The sequence below is a fragment of the Mastomys coucha genome, unplaced genomic scaffold (genome assembly GCF_008632895.1).
Source record: "Mastomys coucha isolate ucsf_1 unplaced genomic scaffold, UCSF_Mcou_1 pScaffold23, whole genome shotgun sequence".
Taxonomy (NCBI): Eukaryota; Metazoa; Chordata; class Mammalia; order Rodentia; family Muridae; genus Mastomys; species Mastomys coucha.
Window position 1 is genome coordinate 68,454,687 of NW_022196906.1, and position 21,280 is coordinate 68,475,966.

The 21,280-nt window shown below is 39.1% G+C and overlaps 1 protein-coding gene across 1 annotated transcript in view; it reads right to left on the reverse strand.

The window, feature by feature from the left end:
- Unc13c (unc-13 homolog C) overlaps window positions 1-21,280 on the reverse strand; it is a 465,433-nt gene that overhangs the window by 267,472 nt on the left and 176,681 nt on the right. Inside the window, exons 5-7 of the mRNA XM_031344063.1 lie at window positions 4,417-4,495; window positions 2,743-2,748; window positions 1,133-1,204 (exon numbers count right to left, since the gene is read on the reverse strand). Of these exons, the coding sequence (XP_031199923.1) occupies window positions 1,133-1,204; window positions 2,743-2,748; window positions 4,417-4,495 (157 nt within the window). The remainder of the gene's footprint in view (window positions 1-1,132; window positions 1,205-2,742; window positions 2,749-4,416; window positions 4,496-21,280) is intronic.

Sequence of the window (21,280 nt, forward strand, 5' to 3'; positions counted from 1 at the left end):
ATATATTTTATGTAAATCCCTGTCTGTGTGAGCAGGACTGAATTTCTGCAGCAGGATGGCCAGGGCACACAAACTGTTAACTTGTCCTCTCTCCCAGGCTGCTGAGTGAGAAGGACTGAGTCCCTGCAGCAGGATGGCCAGGGCACACACATTGTTAACTTGTCCTCTCTCCCAGGCTGCTGAGTGAGAAGGACTGAGTCCCTGTAGTAGGATGGCCAAGGCATGTACATTGTTAACTTGTCCTCTCTCCCCAGGCTGTACCTGAAGCCAATTATGAGAGAACTGCTGGGAGTGTCCAGCTATCAGCAGGTTTTAAAGCTCCCTCTGGGCTTCTAATGAGCCAAGTTTAAGAATCGCTGACCTAGATCTTGGCATCCTCCATGTGTCTTCTAAGCAGAATGGTTCTTGCATTCAACAAGACCTTGTAAAACATCTACCCTGTGCCTGACAATGTTCCAAGCAGCATCCATGAGAACGAGAATTTAATGAGAACAATGAATGTCACACACAACTGCCCTCCAGAACACCAGAGGCTGTGTGAAGTTTTATGCAAAATCCTCATATCCAGTCTAATAGGGAACAGGAGAGTAGCTCATTGATATTATTCACTAAGCCCTGTGTTGGCCAAATGATAAGCACATATGTATTCCCATAATCTTTTGTTTTGCTAGCACTTCACCTTATATATAAGAATGTGCATAATGTACAAAAATAACAATATTCATTATGTGGCATTTAGTAGCCTGACAATATCATATCATACCACACCATACCAAGAAGGTCACAGTGAAATGTTAGAGGATGAAACTAGCAATTCAACCAGAAGGGAGAGGTTGCCTTAAGTTAAGGAAAATTTCAGTGTAAAATACCTTTAGGAGTTTTCCTGGGGTTGGGGGGAAGCTAAACAGTTAAATGCTATCAGGATAGAATAGAAGCCATAGAAACAAAGGTGTGTGAGCATCATCTGTAGTGAAGCCAGAGCTCTCAGGAAGTTTAGCTGGGGACCGGGAATTCCTTGTGTTCCCAGTCACTCCTGGGACATTAGGCTAAGCATGACAAACGAGACCTCATACAGAATGCTTATGCTCCTGAGGATCTGATCAATACAGTTAGTAACTGGCATGGCACTTACCAGCTCCTCATTGTTCAGTGATGTCCTGATAACCATAGCAAGGGAGAGACCAGATTTCCGGGCAGCCAGGGTCTGAAAAGCAGGGTTAATATATGGAGTAAGTGGCTTGTGTGCATTTCAGAAAGCAAAGATGTAATAATGCTAGCTGTTGCTGTTTTGGTGAAAGGGGCTTTGACCATCAGACCAGCTTACCTGGAACTCACTGAATGTCAAAGCTGGAGATCTCAAACCCAACCTGACATTTGACCCTTGAGAAGACTGAAGTCCATCCTAGAGTTATGATTACTAAAAAGTTTCTGGGAAAAAGAAGCAAGAGGCTTCTAGAACTTTGTTATTCTCCAGGATACAGTTATAATTCGTTACGAAACATGTGCACTGCTATTACCCAGCCTGACTTGAGGGCTGATCTGAACAGCACAAGAGACTGCATGATTCTCTGGGTGTTTCCCAGAATATTCTGCATACTTGTGGGGGATACATACTCTTGCACACCTTTACAAGTGAGTACCACGGTGTCCAGATGGACATCATCTTAAATACCCTTGCTTACAAAACTGCCATCACCACCTGCTTCCTATCCAAACACCATGCTATGAGAAACAGCACAGCTGCTTGGTAATTTAAAAATCAGAAATTCAAAATGAGATATGGGTATGTCACTCTACCAAGAGCAAAGGGAAGTGGGTGGGAGAATTCATCCCTATGGGCCCATCTGCTTAGAAATACCCTCAGGCATACACAAAAGTCAATAAGTTACCCTTGTCCATCTCTACTCACTCTGCTAACTAATCTGTAAAGGTTACTTCTGAAGATCTTGCCCAAGATAATTGTATTCTTCATCCTTAATAGCAATGTTCATTCATGTCTGTTGCTGGGATAGAACATCTCGGTGGAAGGGAAAAGTTTATTTGGATTATAATTCCAGGTTACAGTCCATCATTTGGGAGAAGGTGGAAATTCAAGCAGCTAGGCACATTGCATCCACAGTCAAGAACAAAGAAAATGGGAGCCTGGTTTGCTAGCTTCCTCCTTTCTTAAACTGTCCAGGTTCTCCTTAACTAAGGAATGGTGCCACCCACAAAGGGCTGGATCTTCATCTATCAGTTGTCAATCAAGGAAATTCCCCACATATATGTCCATAAACTAACCTAATCTCCATGATTCTTCATTAAGACTCTCTTCCCAAGTGATTTTAGGCTGTGCCAAATTGACAGTTAAAACTAACCAGCATAAATTTATTCCTAGTTTTATATTTATCTTATATTTCTTTTGTCTTTAGATTTGTTGTGTATATATACACTTTAGATTCACAGAACTGAACTTGATGTTGGATTCTTGGAGAATTTAGCAGTACACCCCCAACCCCATGGGTGTATGTGTATATCACTATATAGCCCAGGCTAGCACAGATCTCACTCTGTATACTAAGTTGGCTCCTAACTCAAGGACCATTCATCCCTTGCTACCCTCCAAGTGCTGGGATTGCAGATACATATGGGAACTTAAACTTCTTATTTCCAAGTAGCTCTGTTCTCTTATTACCTCATGAATAAAATCAGTGTGTGTTTGAGAAGAGCAGAGAATGATGAAATAAATTGAAAAGCACTTACCATGGCCTGAAGATTCCAGGAGCAAAAGGAAACAGAATTTAAATATTTAAACATATGAGAAATGGGAAAAGCATAACAATGGTCTCTTAGTGTAATTTTCTAAAGTGCCCATACTATCCTGACAAGAATCTGAGCTAACTAGACCAAGATGGCGTGCTTTCCACTGTAGGATCTGACAGGACACCACCTTAGTTAATTAACTTTTTGGAGATTTATCTTTAGTGTGTGTGTGTGTGTGTGTGTGTGTGTGTGTGTGAGTGTGTGTGTGAGTGTCCACAGAGTATAGAAGATGGTGTCCTGGAGCTGTTAGAGGTGGTTGTGAGATACCTGGTGTGGGTTCTGTAAACCAAATTTTGGTCCTCTGCAAGAGTTGTATGTCCTCTCAACCACTGACCCATCTCTCTAGCCCCATAGCTTTCATTTTAAAAATTAAAGTGACTGCCTTTAGAAGGTTTTCTTAGCAAAATCAAATATTTCTGGTATTAAAAATTATGCCATGATGCTAAAAGGAAAATTAATTTTTTGTACAAAGTAATTTTTGATACTAAACTGTTAAGAGTATCGCATGCCCACAGAAAGTTTTAACTTATTCTGGCCTAGAACTTTGTGTCTCATTCATAAAGACCACAGTTACAGCTATGTGACACCACACTAGGCTTGCAAGAAGTCTAGCTAGCAGGAAATATGAGCTAACTATGCCAAGATGGCCTGTTTTCCACAGTAAGATCTGACAGTTGTCTCAAATATACCCACTATCATGCACATTATGTTCCTTTGGTGCTAGGGCTTTTCCTTTTAAGATTTTTTTTCAATTATGTTTATGTGTGTGCATCTGGGTGTGTGTGTATGTATACCACAGTGTGCATGGGACCATAGGAGGCCACCAGAGGACAGCAGATCCCTCGGCTAGTGTTACAGTTAGTTGTGAGTCACTGAACTTGGATACTGAGAACCAACCTCAGATTTCCTCAAGAGCAGTAAGTATGTAAAACTACTTATACATCCCTCCAGGTCTAGGCATTTTCTTTTTAATGATAGATAGTACATTAAACAATGTGTCAGTTATTGGCATTTCTGAGCAGTCTCAAAATATTTCCTTATAGGAGGCTAGGTTCTTCAGAGTCATGTTCAGAACTAGCACACACATTGTATGCCATTAGACTTGGGAACTGCAACCTTCTTGGATGGAGGAGCTTAGAAATTTAGTTAGAGTCAATTGTCACATGTTAGAAGATTGGTTATCATTGTACATTTCCATTATAAAGTCTGGAGTCTGCTATGTTGAACAAACCCAAAATAAGCAAAAGCCCAAACCCAAAGCAAAAACTTCACAATTTAATCTTGTAATCCCCCACAGTACTGAACATCAAAGCTCAGCCCCAACAGCTTCCTTGGTCTTCTGTGCCATTACATTTAGCTCAATTATAAAGTCAGTTGAACTAAAAACCCGTAATTTCCACTGATGTCAAAAGCAGTTGAAAGGTTAGATCCTTTTCCTCCATCAGCTGCATCATAAAGAAATAATGAATGTGTTAGTGCTGGGCAGATTCCAGCCCTGGATATTTTACTGTATGAAATATTTATGGGCTAGGTCGTCAAAGAGAAAGGATTTACATTTTAACAAAGAAAACATCAAGGTACGCAGCCAGTGAGAATTAAGCAGGAATCACTCACCACATCCCGCACAATAGGTAATGTCTTTTTCCTGCGGAGATCAGGCATGCTATCTATACCATACAGTCCACGGCCAGCCCTGAACAGGACACAGAAACAACGATTACAACAGTCAAAGGGACATTGTCCAAGGAAAAAGGTCCCCACTGTTCATCCTATAAAAGGCCGTGAAAGAACCAAGTGGAGGGCATGGTTTTCAATTAATTTGCAAACTAGGGAAGATTCAAGGCTCTAGGTCTTTGTCTAGGGTGAAACTCCAGCTGCTGCCACTGCAGATGACTTGTGCAGATGCGCTGGTTTTCTGTCAGTATTACTGAGAGGAGATTCAAAAGTTTTAGGTACATAGAAGTTGGTGTCCCTAGCAGAAATCACAACCAAAGTATTCCTGGTGCAAGAGTACTGAAGACATCTTTGTTATCTAAGTTCCGTTATTTTTGTTGTTGTTGTTTTGTATTGTGTGCTGCACTGGCATAGATTCAGCTCCAAATAATATCTCAAGGACCATGGGAAACTTTCAAGCACTGAACTATCGACCTATTTTACCTGAATTTATCTGACAAATAAATGTCCAAGATTAAAAGAATTTGTTGTCTTTTATATTTTGTAATGGTAACAAAGGCTGGGTCAACTAAATATTTATCTCAAGTATATTGACTAAAAGAATTTCTAAGAATACTCTAATTAGACTAGCGAGGTAGATACTTAAATACATAAAAAGAGTAATAAGGGGCTGAAAAAAAGGCTCAGTGGTTAAGAGCACTTGCTATATAAGCATGAGGACTAGATAGAGTTTGAATCCCAGCACTGCAAGAAGGTAGATGTCTCACAAACACCTGTAAACTTCCAGGTAGGGGTGTGTGGAGAAAGGATGATGGATGAACAGGGCTTGCCTAGAAAATTCAAGCTACATGTTTAGGGGGAGACCTTGCCTCAAAGGCATAGGCAGAGAAGTATAACAGCCCAGCTGATGCCCTTTTCTGACTTCTGTGTACACACATACACTCTTAACATGCTCACAGACACCGAAGCACAGGGAGATAGATACATAAAATGAATCTTTAAAAGCTTAAGTGCAAAGAGCAAAACTGAATGTAATTGAATATATATTTCAATATACAATTGAATATACATTTGTAAGCTTAGTGTGATCCTGTATGCGTCTGCGATTGTTTATGCATAGAAAATGTATTGTTTATGCACAGAAAATGTATTGAAGGCTGTTTTTCAAACTTAAAAAGAAATGTAGCTATCTGTGGGGAGTGAAGGCAGGTGGGAGAAAAGGCGACTCATACGGGTAAACAGTTCTTAACAATGTTTCGTTTTGTAGTTAAAATAGTTTAAAGAGATACTATTTTGTGTTTCTTTTTTCTTTAAAGATTTTATTTATTTTTTATATGTAAGTACACCGTAGCTGTCTTCAGACACACCAGAAGAGGGCATCAGATCTCAATACAGATGGTCATGAGCCACCATGTGGTTGCTAGGATTTGAATTCAGGACCTCTGGAAGAACAGTCAGTGCTCTTAACCACTGAATCTTCTCTCCAGCCCTCTTTGTGTTTCTTTAAAAGTGAGTTTGGTACTCTGAGGTTGGCCTCCTCTCCTCACTTTTGTTTTTGATTGTTTTGAGACAGGGTTATGTTATAGCCCAGGCTGGTTTCCAATTTTCTTTGTTACCAAGAATGGCTCTGAACTTCTGACCCTTTTGCCTTTACCTTCCAAGTGGTAGATGTCAGGCCTGTGCCACCATGACTGCAGTCTACAGCACTGGTTATTAAACCCAGAGCCTTGAGCATGCTCTGCAGGCACCCTACCCACCGAGACACACCTCAGTTCCAAGGATGGTTTTCATTGCATCAAATCTTGTCATTTTGCACAGCCAGTTAGGTTCTCAAATTGATGACAGTGTCTCCTTATATGGTCTATAAATCTCTGTTGATGCTTTGCTCATCTTCTAAGTATTAGCACACTCACTATGAATAGCCTAGCTCCCGTCAATTGTGGCAGACTGACAGCTCTGCCTCTGTGATGGCCTATAAGAGTTGACGACAGGTTACTGGTATTTTAGAGCCCCATTTTCCACTGACACAAAGTTAGCCCCTGGTGTGGCTTTTTACCTTGACAGAGAACAATTTTATCTTGCTGGATATTTTATTTTTCCTGGCGGCCATAGTATTAGTTTCAATGCCTTTAATGGAATATATTTTCATGAAATATATTATTAAATAAATTATCAAATGTATAATATAACTCATTAAGTAATAAAAAGTATCAGTAATAATGATAAAGCAGTAATGAATGGATAATAGAGGTACACTTAAGTTTGGAGATAAAACATTGAATGATATTATAGTGTTAAGCTTGGAAAATGCTTCAGAAGGCTAGCAAGGTGCCAGAGCTAAAGAACTGCTTTGACAATCAGTAGCTTCTGTTTGAATGCAGCCCCACACAGAATCATGATCTTTAAAATATGAGGCTTTTAAGAAGATCTTGGTTGAATGGTCCATGATCTTTGTAGATGACATCACATCACAATGTCAAGAAGTCGAACATGCGTGAATTAGTTCGCAGGATCAAGATGGATGAAAGGAGACAAGGAGAGGATGTGACATGCTTTGTTTATGAGACCTAAGATCCTGTTTGTCACTGTGTAGCAAAGGTGATGATAACATGTGAGCCAGATATGTAGCCTGTCCCAGATAATAGGAGGCTGAGGTAGAGGGATAATTTTTTTGAGCCCAGGAGTTTAAGCAATTCTGTGTAGTATAGAATGATTTAACATTTCAAGAAAAAAAAAAAAACTGAAGCCAAGCAAGGTAACCCCACCCTAACACAAAAAGCACTATTGGTGACAGCATCCTTTTCTTCTTTTTCTATTCCTTCTCTCCCTCTCTTCCTCCTGTTCCTCTTTTCCCTCCTCCCTCTCATCCTCCTGTTCATCTTCTTTCTCTTCTTTCTCCCCTCCCTCCTGTTCTTCTTCTTTCTTTTCTTTTCCTCCCCCTCCTGTTCCTCTTCTTTCTCTTCTTTCTCCCCTTCCTCCTCTTGTTCTTCTTCCTCTCCCTCTTTCACGTACTCCTTTTCTTCTAGTTCTTTTTTCATAATAGAATAGAGTTTTTTTCTTCATATTTTCTATTTTGCTTAACAATTGTGTATGTTTCTGGCATGAATTCTATTGTTGTAATCTCTATATAAATCCTAGAAAACTTCAATCACATTAACTCATGTCCCCTTCTCATTTGTGATGCGCACATGAACATAGCTTTGTTCTTTTGAACTTTAAAAAAGCTGCAGACTAGGAAAGAGAAAATGAGCTATAAACATCTAATTTTGCACAGCCCTCTTCACGAAGCTCACCAACAATCCGTTAGAATCCTCTCCTGCTTCTAAATTCTACCTTCTCCACAACTTATAAACACACAGTTCACATGCTATGCAGTAGTCTCAACAATATTTTCCATATCATTCATGCCAATTTTAGGCTGTGATTCTAAGAAATTTCTGTATTTCTTCCCTCTGAACCATAATAATATAAACTATACATTAGCTAATACCTTCCACAACACTGCACATCCATCATACTAACTACTGCCTTCAGGTATTTCAAAATGTTTTGACTTGTAAATAATATAACTGCCACAGCCATGCCAAGAAATGTGATCAATTAAGACAATGATTGAGAAAGAGGTCGTATAAACAGGAGTGTTGTGTAATTGAGTGTGTATTTTATTTCCTATCAATTGTCATTTTAAAAATGTTTTTTCTATTTTCTTACAGAACATGATTCAGATTGCTTGAAGATATCTAGAACCTTATGCTAAACTGATAGGCCTGGACATTTGAGAGGTTTCACATGCTTCTTGGGCTACCACTTCACCTATGACAGTTTTAGCATAGCATAGACATACAAAGACCCAACTAACCCTCAGCACTGTGGGATAATGAGTTTAAGGTAGAAGAGCTATTATGCATATGTGTATATCTGTGTGTGCACATGTGTATGTGTGTGTGTGTGTGTGCACATGTGTGTGTGTCTGTCTGTGTGTATGAAGGTACCCATGGAAGCCAGAAGATGGTGTCAGATTCCCTCAAATTGGAGTTACAGAAAGTTGTAAAGCCTTCCAGTGCAAGTCCTGGGGCCAAACTCAGGGCCTCTGCAGAATCAGTTAGCATTGTTAATTACTGAGCCATCACTTGAGCCCACAAAATGAATTCTTAATCCACACAGATAGGTGCCAGTGATTTCTTTTAACATCAGGTATATGTTTCTTTTTACACTTAGAATTTTATCATCACTATAGTGTGTGTGTGTATAAATATATATATACATATAGATAAAACATTTTAATGGGTTTATCCATCTAGTACTAAGAAAGATTTCATCACAAGCCTGGACCTCACAAAAAGTCTGGGCTAGGTGTGTAGCTTAGTAGTAGAGTTCTTACCTATGAAGATGAGGGTTAGATCCTCAGCAGTGAAAATAATAAAGTCTGCTCATTGGCCTCACATCACAACTACAGTGGTCCTTGATCTATCCGGTGAGTCTACCCAAGTGCAGAAGCAGTCTTACCACGACAGAGAGAGGGAAGATTAACATTAAAAATCAAGTACTGAAAATAACAGTAGGCTGGGGGCTGGAGAGATGGCTCAGTGGTTAAGAGCACTGACTGCTCTTCCAGAGGTCCTGAGTTCAGTTCCCAGCAACCACATGATGGCTCACAACCATCTGTAATGGGGATCTGATGCACTCTTCTGCTGTGTCTGAAGACAGTGACAGTGTACTCATGTACATGAAATAAGTAAATAAATCTTTAAAAAAAGGAAAAGGAAAATAACAGTAGGCAAAGCGCTGTCCTTCCAGACAAGAGGCCAAGTGTGGTACTATCAAGTACCACACAAGTGCTAGATAGTCCTGCAACTATCTAGACTTAGTAATGAGGGGTCAGAGAAGGCTGCCAAAACATCCAGCAGACAAGCGACTGAAGGAGGGGACTAATTTTAGGTAGATGCATTTTAATGGTGGCACCTTTGCTGCTGTTGATTGGAACTCTGTGACCAATAAACTAAGTTAAAGATGATAGTTAACCATTAATGTGGGACTGACTTACCAGGTGCCAGGCACAATGAGTAAATTACAACTGGCATTGACATCATGCTTATTATTTTAAGCACATGTAGTCCTTTTATCTTAAGAGATTACTCTGCAGTACAGTTCCTCCATTTTCTGGATGAGGAAAAGGAGACCTAGAATCCCTCAGAATCATCTGGAAGGCACTACCTAAAACAGCACTGGTAGAGCTGAAACTCATACCCTGAGGCTCACCAGGCTGAAATGACCATAAGACTAGATTACTCTATTATCATCAACCACAATGATGAGTGTAGGCCACAACTAACCCAGTTCCTGAAGTGGAAACTGAAGTTAAATACCTTTTTTGTTGGATCACACAGTTCATACGTGGTCGAATCTGACTTTACTGAAGGATTATTTTGCCTCAATCCTCATGTGCTTAAGGGCAAGAAAAGCTCTGACTCAGACGCAATGAGTGGACTGGCTGGCTGACCTAGAGTTCTGGCTCATAATGGAGTTATTTTCAAAGTGTCTAAAGAGAGTTATTATCTTCAGATTAGGAAACACACCTCACTGTGGCCCCAATCCTCCACAAATGGCTACCCTCTAGTATACAAGAATTGTTGCTAGACATGGGAGCCACTTAGACTGTAGACATCATAAATGCGGTGCAGGGGTGACAAGCTACCACTGAACTCTCAGGAACATTAAGAATCAAATGAACCTGACAAAATGGTTGTGATTTTGAACATAAATCAAAAAAGAAGTGTTCTGGTAGAACATTTGCTTTATTACATAAGATTTTGAAAGTATTATTATTTGCTTTTTGAAACATGGCATCACCATAGAGCCTAGGCTCTTCTAGTATGCCTTCAAATTTATAATCATCTTCTTTTTTTCTCCAAAGTGTAGAGATTATAGGCATGTGCCCCCAAGACTATCATAAAAGGCTTAAATAAATGTTATTTTAACTGTAAAGCCAGCAACTGTAACTTGTACCTTGTAGGCCTCAGTGTAGTGTTTTGGTTAAGTATGCAATACATGTGATTAAATGAAGCTAATTTATATATACATATATATATTTCTTTCATACTTACCATAATTACCTTAATGTTTATTATAGTGAGATTTTAAAAATATACTATTAGGTAAAATAATTTTACTATTTTCTTTGCATTTTTACTGTTTATGTTTCTTCCAATGAAATTCTTAATTCTGATGAATATGGGCTTCTGATATTTGTGTTATCACAAAATAAATAGAGGACAAACTCTCTATAAAATATGTATTTTGTAAATTTTGAGAAGTGTTGCATCTGATAGAGAATTACTGATTATGTTCTTGTTTTCAAAATTATTTTATTTCACATGTATGGATGTTCTGTCTGCATGTATGTATGTGCACCACAGGCATGCAGTATCTGTGGAGGCCAGAAGAGGGCATATGATCTCTTGGGACTAGAGTTACAGATGGTGTGAGTCTGTATGGAGCAGCCAGCACTCTAAACTGATTCACTTTAAACTGATTCTGGCTCCAATCATCTTATCTCCGAAATAGACCTGATAGCATACTAAATGCATGGAGACTAGAGAAGAACTTTAGAAAGATGCTAAGAGAAGGCAGCACAAGAGACAGCAAACAGTATGTGAAAAGTGTTCAGCAGCGCTCCTCACCAGGGCTCAGTGTGGTTTCCTCAGGGGAGTCCATTACAGCTGTGAACGTCAATGCTATCAACAAGCAAAAGAGCAGTGTTGTGAGGAATGGTGAGCAAGTGGGATTTAAACACTTCTGTGGGCTTGCAAAACAGTCACCATAGGAGGTAGTATGAGGATCCCTCAGAAAGTTAATAAGCACAGTGACAGTAAATGACTGACCACGTGATTGCTGAGATAAATCCATAGGAAGTGGCATAAATATGCCGAGGAGATATGTGAAGCCCTGTGTTTGTTGGAGTCTCATCCATAGGAGCCAAGATGATAAAATGAATGGGATATCCACGTGCAGATGAATGACAGAGGGAACATGGCATGCCACAGAGTGCTACCCAGCCATTGTAGAGTTTGTTTTGCTCATTAAAAAATAATTATTATAGGTAATATTATTTACAAAAAAAACCCATAGCAATCATTTCCCTCCAAACGTTTATCTGTCTAAATATAAAGCAAAACTTTGATTTCCATAGGAGGGTGGTCGATGGCTAACTAGCTAATATCTATTGAATAGCTAATTTCTGTCGGAAATCAAAAAATAGGTTAATATTCATATACAAAAGACATGTTAAATGAGCTGAAGTCCTAAAAACACAGTGCCTAGCATTTCTGATTACTTCTGGGTTTCTGAGTCAATGGTTGGGGATTACTGTGTGATTCATCTTCTTAGAATTAAGGTACATTTAAGACTGTGAGAGATTAATAACAAGTCATTCTAAATCCATTTAGTTTAATCCTTGACTAGTAAGCACTTAATAGTGAGGGTTTTTTTTTTTTTTTGCTAAATATTATATTTTCACATACATTTAAACAGCTGTTCTGACAGTAGTCATGCACGTCCATAGCCTCTGGATGGAAAGTAGCCGAGGTATTTCCTTCCCACCCCAGCTCTGGTTTTTATTATTGTTAAGAGTGAATAGATATTGGCCTGTGGAATTGAAGATGCACTCCTGACACAGCATTAATCACTAGTTCCTATATGCTGCTTGAGCCCATATGTAATCCCTCCTAAGATATCAGACTATTGCTCACAAACTAGAAATGCCCAGGGCATCACACAAGACACCAGTCCATCTTTTCTACCATCTGACAGGAGGGGCAGTAACTTGACTCAGAGGTAAAGAGCCAGCTCCCAAGCCTGACAACCTGAGTTCAACCCCAGGGTCTCACATGGTGGAAGGAGAGAACCTCGTGTTACTCATTCCTTCTCACCCAGCACTCCCTGTATTTTAATTGTAAATATTAGAATACTATGCCTGCCATATTTTCATTGATTTTTCTACCACCCAGATTCTCGATTTGGCTTCTTGATTCTTCCTACCCTGAATGAAGTGGCTCCATCCACTCTGCTATAAGTGTTTAGCTATGAGACCAATGTGATCAGATGTATGTTTTAAGACCAGCTAGCAGTATTTTTTCCTAATATATTGGGGGGCAAATCAAGGACGCAGAGAGATGGTCTATAGATTGTGGAAGTAATACTATAGGTCTTAATGGATTCCTTCATGAGGGTCACAACTGAGGTGGTTTCTCTATTTTCTTTCCCAGCCCTCCATTCCACTTTATGAACTTTGGTAAAATCCCCAATTTGAACTACTATAATATTTTAAAGAATAAATGGCCTCTATGTCAGAGACACTTTGTGTTCTCTAAATTACTTTATCCTTCCTTGGGCATTTGACCTCTTAAAGCTCCATAATGCCTTTTAACAGTTTAGGCAGGCTCTCTGGTTCGTTCTCTCTCTCTCTCTCTCTCTCTCTCTCTCTCTCTCTCTCTCTCTCTCTCTCTCTCTCTCTCTCTCTCTCTCTCTCTCTCTCTCTCTCTCTCTGTCTCTCTCCTTCTCCCTCTCTTTCCCTCCCTCCCTCTCTCTGTCAAACCATGTTCTTTTAAAGCACATTTCCAGAAGCATTGACCTTTTTATTTCCCATCTTAACATAATTTTTAAAAAGCTAATGCCATTGAAGTTTTCTGAAAGAGATGCTCTGTATGAAAGCTTACTATTCTGGTGAAAAGTGGGATGTAAGCCTTATTTTCAATAACGGAACACAGGCTACACAGGTGGCTCAGTGGTTGCTACTCAGTTTAGTTCTAAGAACCCATATCAGGTGGCTCAGGACTGCCTGTAACTCCAGATCCAGGGAACCCGATGCCTTCTTCTGGCCCCTGTGAGCACCTGAGTGCTAATGATGCATATACATAGACTCAGTCATACACTCATGCACATACATGTGAGTTCTAATGATGCATATACATAAACACAGACATGCACTCAGGTACATACATGTGAAAAAGAAATTGATTTCCAAACATTATCATTTTTTTCATAGCAAAAGGAAAGGTTACAATGCCACTTCATGGGGTAAAACCTAAACATGGTTTTTGAGTACATCACCAGTTTTCTCCATTAGGCTTGGGGACAATGTCAGCTGTCAGAGATTAGCTTCTAACCATTCAATTACAATATATGTCCTTAAGATTTATTTTCTAATACATTGTCAGCTAGACAGTGCAGCCCTTCCCAGGGCTTGCGCTTCCCCTCATCACCTCCCACCATCCTGTGGTTTATGTGCACCCAGCTAACCCTCATACATTATTTTATGCTGCAGAGCAGAAAATATGCAGCCCCCACACCTTCTCATAATTAAGCATCAATTACAATTTGAAAACAATTTCCCTTAAATTAAAACTCATGCTGGATCGGGTCTCCCTTTGAAAGCTAGTGTTATAACTTCTGTAGTAACTATGAAATTGTGTGTTCAATTTTGCCTTGGCTTGGAGCTAATTTTCTTAGTAATCTTTTCTGGAAAATCTCTGGCTCCTTTTACACACAGTTTGCAAAATACAATCATTTGTAATTAATGAAAGGCCAGCTGCTTAATAGGCTAGACTCAAATGTCTTTAAATGGAATCAAATATCCAATAGCAAAGAAACTGTATTTCTTAAAACTGAAGTCATAGATTCCTTTTAATTATGGTCAGTTAGAAGCCTGCTGCATATTTTAATCCCTGAAAAAAAAATTTAACAGTTAAAGCCCCTCTCGTTACTACCGAGAATCAGCACAGCCCAAAGGCAAATGTGAAAGCTATTAGTTGGTTCCTGGCCTTCCCAGCCCGACTCCCTCTGGTTTGTAGACAATGTGTCTCATTTGTAGTCTTTCTCTGGGAGCTTCTTCTTTCCTGATGATGATGCATGCAACCACCAACTGAAGGCACAGCATTTCTACTCCACATTTCTGAGCAGCACCAGGGCAAGGCCTTTCTGGCCTTCTCATCTCAAGGACAGACTGAAGAAGAGTAAGAAGAACAGACATTCATCTCAGGGCTCCTTGTGTCCTCAGAGAAGACCATAGACTCAAGTCTTGGTCATGAGAGACACTAGTTATTGCAGAGTTTCAAGGAGACTATAAGATTCTTAGTGCAGAGTTAGAATCATGTACATACTGTTATGGTTTTAATCCACTATTGTCTAGGGGTGGGTGCTCTAGGGATTCCAAAAACTACAATGTACAAACATATGGAGTATAGTTTGTCATAACATATCATGGCAGTATAGTTTTTAAATATTCATATGAACAGGAGCCTCCTCTCTCCCTGTATGTTCCACTGTGGGTAGCTTAGACTGTCCCTTTACCTTCCCAGGTAAACGATTAACAATCTTATGATTGACAGAGTGCTGGTACCTCTGCAACCCAGAATAATCTCTCATCCCTGAAGGTTTGGAATTGACTACCTCTTATGCTTGGCAAGCTATGAAATAATTCATGCCTTACAAAATAATTCATGTGTTACAAAATAATTTATCTGTAAACCATGAGGGTACTCCAAGAAGAGATTACCCAGTGCTGTGTAAATGACAAGAGGCTTAGAGAGTACACAGGCTCCCACTGCAGGCTCTTAAATAGGTGAGTTGAAGAGGCAAAGACCAACCAGTCCTGTTACCATTGTGCCATTTGTTGCTCAGGATACACATTAAGTGACATTAAGCTAACTGTACTTGCTTGCTTGAGTATGACTGTTTCAGATTAGAGACTTACCAAACCCAGAAGCTGTCAATATTTACTTTCATCTCTAGGATTTAGAATAGGGCTTTACACACACTGCTTGAGAAAATTAATGAGCGGAAGAATTTACTTTTTAAACCACTCTCTATTGGAGCAAACATGCCCAATACAGGTACACTCACACAGAGGTTGGGTATCTATAAAGTTAAAGACTGCCCTAGACTTCTTTACTCTCTCAGGCTTCACATGGTTGTTGTGATTGGTTTGCTGCTGTAGTCACTGGAGAAGAACTCAATCCATTATTTCTCTAATCCAAATGTTCTTGCTGGCATTAACACAGGGGCCTTTTGTGTCCTCACAATCACAGGTGAAAGTGACGAATGCATGTATTCCTAAGGGAGGCACCTGGCACTTCAGTTCAAGTTGCTGGGAACTCATGGCAAACCATAATGTAAGGACATTTAAATAATAACAAGTCCATTTGTCAGCTTAAAGGGTAGAATCACTCTGCTAGCTGACTGCCAACTAGTATTCTAGAAATTTTATTCAAACACAGCATTTAAGATACAAACATAGGCATAATTAGAGTGAATGGGCACAAGAAGACACATAACAGGAAAGCTTTAGGCCAGCAGTTCTCAACCTGTGGGTTGTGACCCCCCTTTGGGGGATCACATATCAGATATCCTAAATATCAGATATTTATATTGTGATTAATGACAGTAGCAAAATTGCTACTATAAAGTAACAATGAAATAATTTCACAGTTGGGGAGTCACCACAACATGAGGAACTATATTAAAAAGTCATAGTCATTAGAAAGGTTGAGAACCACTTCTCTAGATAGTCACAAAGAGACACAGACCTCTGTTATAGTCTTTCAGTGTGTCTAGATGGGACAGTGAGTTTTAGTGATGCTGTATGAGTCTCTAAGTTTATAGACAAAACACCTGCCAGTACTACATATGGTTTCTTGTAAGCAGACAATAAAAAATTGCACAAAAATCCACCTAAAGCTTTCCTTTGGGTGCATGCTTGCCTGATATCCATCCATAATACCTATCACTCAGGTGTCCTTTTAGCCACCTGCCCGGTATTTGTACATACCACCTATGACATAGATTCCTCCTTGGCAGTTTGAAATGTTGAAGACTCCATTATTTATACTGTCTTGATTACCCTGCCTTGGGAAATGAGGTAAGGAAGAGATAGGTCAGCCTGATTTACAGACTCTAAATATTTTAGTAAAGGAGCAGGTGTGGTCATGTCTCACCAGCACCGCATCCCTGGTGTCATGGCTTAGTAACATGTCTCTCTGGGGAAGTGAAAACATATGGTGCAGTGTTGACTGGAAACTTCATAATATAACTGTGTGCCAGGAGTGAAGACATAGTAAGATGTCATGTCTAGAGACATGCTCTCACCTTATTTTTTTAATATAGAAAAAGCAATGAAGCTTTGATTTTCCAAATGTAGAATATTCTGAGGAGCTGCCCAGCTTTGCACCCAGCATTCTGTTCACACTGAGGCACAGCAATGGGACAAGGTGATCCTCGGGGAGGTTGGTTCCATGTTGAATAATTCAGCCAGCAGTGTGCTGGTGCTGGCTCTGGACAGCAAGCTAAACACATTTCCTCACTTGCAGTTCAGACCTGCCTTAGCAACAGCAATAGCAATAGTTTGCAATTTATAACAGTCTAGGAAAACAGATGAATGCTACAGATGAGGACCTTTCAATGGCGAACCAGTTGTCAGCTACCTGCTAGCATACCTGTGACCACATCTCTGGCCAATGCCACTCAGGTATTGGTGTAACTTGTTACATCACTATCACCCAATTTCTTTGTCCTCTTCAGCCTATTGTTGATTGACACAGACCTTGAAAATCTTTCTATATCTCACTCATACAAATATTTATGTTCTTAAAATTAAGTATCTTAAGGTCAGTAAGATGGCTCAAAGAGTATAAAATATTGCCAGCAACCTTAGTGACCTGAGTTTGATCCACAGAACCTGCAGGGTGAAAGGAGAGAACCACCTACAAATTATCTTTGAACTTCACTCATGGCACGCAATATGGCACATGTGCATGAACAAACAACACACAAGCTAAAATAAATAAGTACAATACATTTTTTTAAAATTGTATCTGAGAAACTCCAGTGAAATAGTTTAGTCATGTGATTTGTTAAAGACTTCAGTTCAGCACTCTTTGAAAGTGATTCTCTGGCTAAGGTCACTGCAGTACTGAGTATATATTCCTAGTGTATGCCTAGGTTCCTTAAGTGTAAAGTTTGAAAGATGGTTATCCTTAAGTCTCTTACATTTCTGGGTAATGTTGCTAGTGAAGTCACTGAGTGCCTTCGGTAGTGCATGCCTCTCTGGAGCAGAGGATGAGTTTATTTGCTGATCAGCATAAAAAAATGCAGTGTCTCTGTGAAGCAAAGTTTTAGTTTGTTGTGGTGGTGGTCTGAATGAGATTGCCAACCTCCCCCCGACCCCACATCCTCAGCCTTTCCAGCATAGACCCCTGCATTCGAAAGCTTGTTCTGCAGCTGAAGGAAATGTTAGGGAAGAGTTAGGAGGTGTGGCCTAGTTGGGGGAGGTGTGTCCATGGACAGCTCCTCCAACCCTGTCTTGTGCTTGTGGATCAGATGTAAGCTCTCAATTACTGCTCCAGTGCTATGCTTGCTGCTGTTTTCCCTACCATGTGAGTAATGGCCAAACCCTCTGAAACTGTAATCAAGCCCTCAGTTCAATGCTTTCTTTTATGAGTTGCCTTGGTCATGGTCTCCTCATAGCAATAGACCAGTAAATAAGTCAGTTGTTTTGGTTTTATTTTGTTTTAATTTTTGAGATAGGGTCTAGAGTTGAGCTTCAAACTCTCTGTGTAGTTGCTGGTGACCTTGAACTTCTGATCTTCCTGCTACAACCTCCCAAATGCCAAGATCACAGGCATTCATATAACCCCTGGTTTATAGAGTGCTTGGGATGGAGGCCAGAGCTTTGTGCATGCTAGGCAACTACTAGACCAACTGAGTTACATCTCCAGCTGAAGACTTTACTGTTTAGAAAGATTACATTTTCCAAAACATGGAGATGGATACCAACTCACCATGTGTTCTGTACCTAGGTCCACCCTTATGTTATCCTGGGACACTGACAGGAGAAGTGAAACATATGCAAGCATGAAGCTCTTGCTGCTTCTTCATGTTGAATATTGTTCATATTGAATGAACAATATATTTCTTCATCTTTGACCAGGCATCTGATGTCTTTTGCTACCTTCTACACTTTTGTCCCATAAGACAGGACACAAGAAAGCAAAAGTATTATGGTTGAGGCATATTTGTTGTATATGTTGTGCAAACTTTTTTTTTCTGATTTTTAGTTATTTTCAATCAGGCTTATATAACTGTAGCTACCTCTGCTGCACTGTAGCCTGTAAATTAGTCATTAGTCTTATACTGCTCAACCTTGTCTACTTACATAATTTTTATTTCTTCTTTATACATTATCTATTCATGCTTCCCTCATCAACTCTATTCAAATTGAGGACTCATCTTCAGTTTATTACCAGGTGCTTTGAACAAGAGCAGGCACATAGTGGTTACTCAATAAATATTTAAATGATAGATAGATGAAGAATTCCAACTTGTCCAATAACAATTATTCCAGGCCCTATCATACTGCAAGGACTATTACACATGCAATACACAATCCATTCACTGAGTCCAAAGAGGAAATTTATGACTCTAAACTATTCCTATTTAGCATACTAAAGTAATGAGATAGTAAACATCTTGTTATAAAATCTCACAGCTCTGAAATACAAAGATGAAATTTTAATCCAGGCAGCCTGATGACAGAGCCCATCTTTGGACAACCACAGTGCTAACTGTCCTTCATAATGGTGACTGAGTCACTTTTTGAAGATATATAAATTATTCTTTGAATATTTTAAGAGGGCAGAGACACATAAAGCCTTTTAAATAAAGATACTTAATAAAATAATTCAATAAAATATTAATTTCAATATATCTTTAATAGTCACTTCAGTTATCTGTATGATTTCAATGAGCTAGCCCAGCTTTCTCATGAACCTGAATAGCTTTGGAATGCTAAAAGGCGAAGTTGTAGTTCTAGTCTTCTCCTTTTATGTTTGCATTCCTCTAATTGTCTCCCATTTCCATTTCTGCTCCTGTCCTTCTCTTTTCTAATTTTCCATCATTACTATCACTCTCATGACCATCATCATCATCATCATCACTGTCATTGCAATCACCCTTATCATTACCACCATGTCAACATCATTACCATCACCAATACCATCATCACCACCACCATCATCATTATCATCAGTAGGATCAAAATCATCTCTACCTCTACACCCATCACCACCACCATCATCATTATTACCATCATCATCACTATCATTACAACTATGATCACCATTATCATTACAATCATGTCATAATCATCACCAACACCATCATCATTATCATTGTCAGCAGCATCAGCATCAGCATCAAAATCTTCTCTATCTCCATAAACATCACCACCACCCCATCATTATTACCATCATCACTATCATTACAATTATGACTTCCATTATCATCACCATCATGTCATCATCATTACTATCAGCACCATCAATACCACCAACCTCATGATCACCATCATTATTATAATGATCGACACCACTGTCATCATCATATTCATCATTATTAAAGCCATCTCTACCTCCACAACCATTACCACTACCATCATCATAATTACCATTTTTACTATGATTATTATCATTATCACTACTACTACTACCTTAAATACCAACATTATCATAATTGTGGTGGTTTGAATGAAAAATGTACACCCTAAGCTTGGGTGTTTTGAGTACTTGGTCTCAGTCGGTGGTGCTGTTGAATAATGAAGGTGGTGTAGCCTTGCTTAAAGGAATATGTCACTGAGGACTGGGAGGGACTATTGCCTTACTCTATGTCTAATTCGCTCTCTATATTCCATTCTTCATGCTGCCTTACAATGATGGACACTTATTTTTCTAGAACTAAAAGCCTAAATAAACTCTCTTTCTTAAGTTGTGTTTGGTCATGGTATTTTAACCCAGCAACAGAAAAGCAACTAGTACAATCTCCACCATCCTTATCACCACTTCTCTCCTCATCCCTGCTCCCATTACCATGATCATCAGCCTCCCATTACCATGGTCACCATCACCATCATCATCAACCTCCCATCACCATCACCATCATCATCAGCCTGGCCATTTCACTTAATTCTCAGATTGGAAAAATCACACAATACCAAGAGTTATTTCTTTATCTTTAAAGGTAACTTTAGCAGCATCAAAAGATTACTGTTTCCCCATTCCAAGAACAAAATGCTTGTTATTTGTATTTTATGCGATGATCTACATAAGAGACTCAAAAGCGACTTCATACAAATGATTTGTTTTTACTAATAACCTTTAGAAAACTGCTGGGAAATTTTTCGTCCATGAAAACTTTAGGCCTTTGGTATTCCCCTTTGATGATGTTGCTTAGAATTTCTAAAACAATGCTGGAAGATTCTGGTGTAGTGATACAAACCCTTTTTGCTCATTCCTTGTCAATTAGACATCATATTTTCTATAGGTTTTCATTATGTAAGTTCTTTGGGTTAAGACAACTGAATTTTCTGGAATTTGGAATTTCCTGCCAAAATCACAAATTCATTTTTATTCTTAATGATTATTTTCTATTTAATTATAAATAATTAATTTCTATTAATCTATTTAAGTGATTTCTAAATATGCATACTTCTATCAGCCTGTGTCAGTTAACATATTTTATGTTGAGCTAGCAATCCTTGGATAAACCTAGCTCAATCATAAGGTATTACCATGTCCTACAGTGTGGGTACTGAGCAGTATTTTATTTTATAATTTTCTGTTTGTGCTCAAGTATAGTTTAAAACCTTCTGGCTTGTTATTCTCCTCGTGCCAAGGACATATCAAGGTCACATCAGTTTGGCAGATAGGTTCTAAAATGTATCTTATTTTCTTTGTGGCAAAAACGACCCTATGTTCTA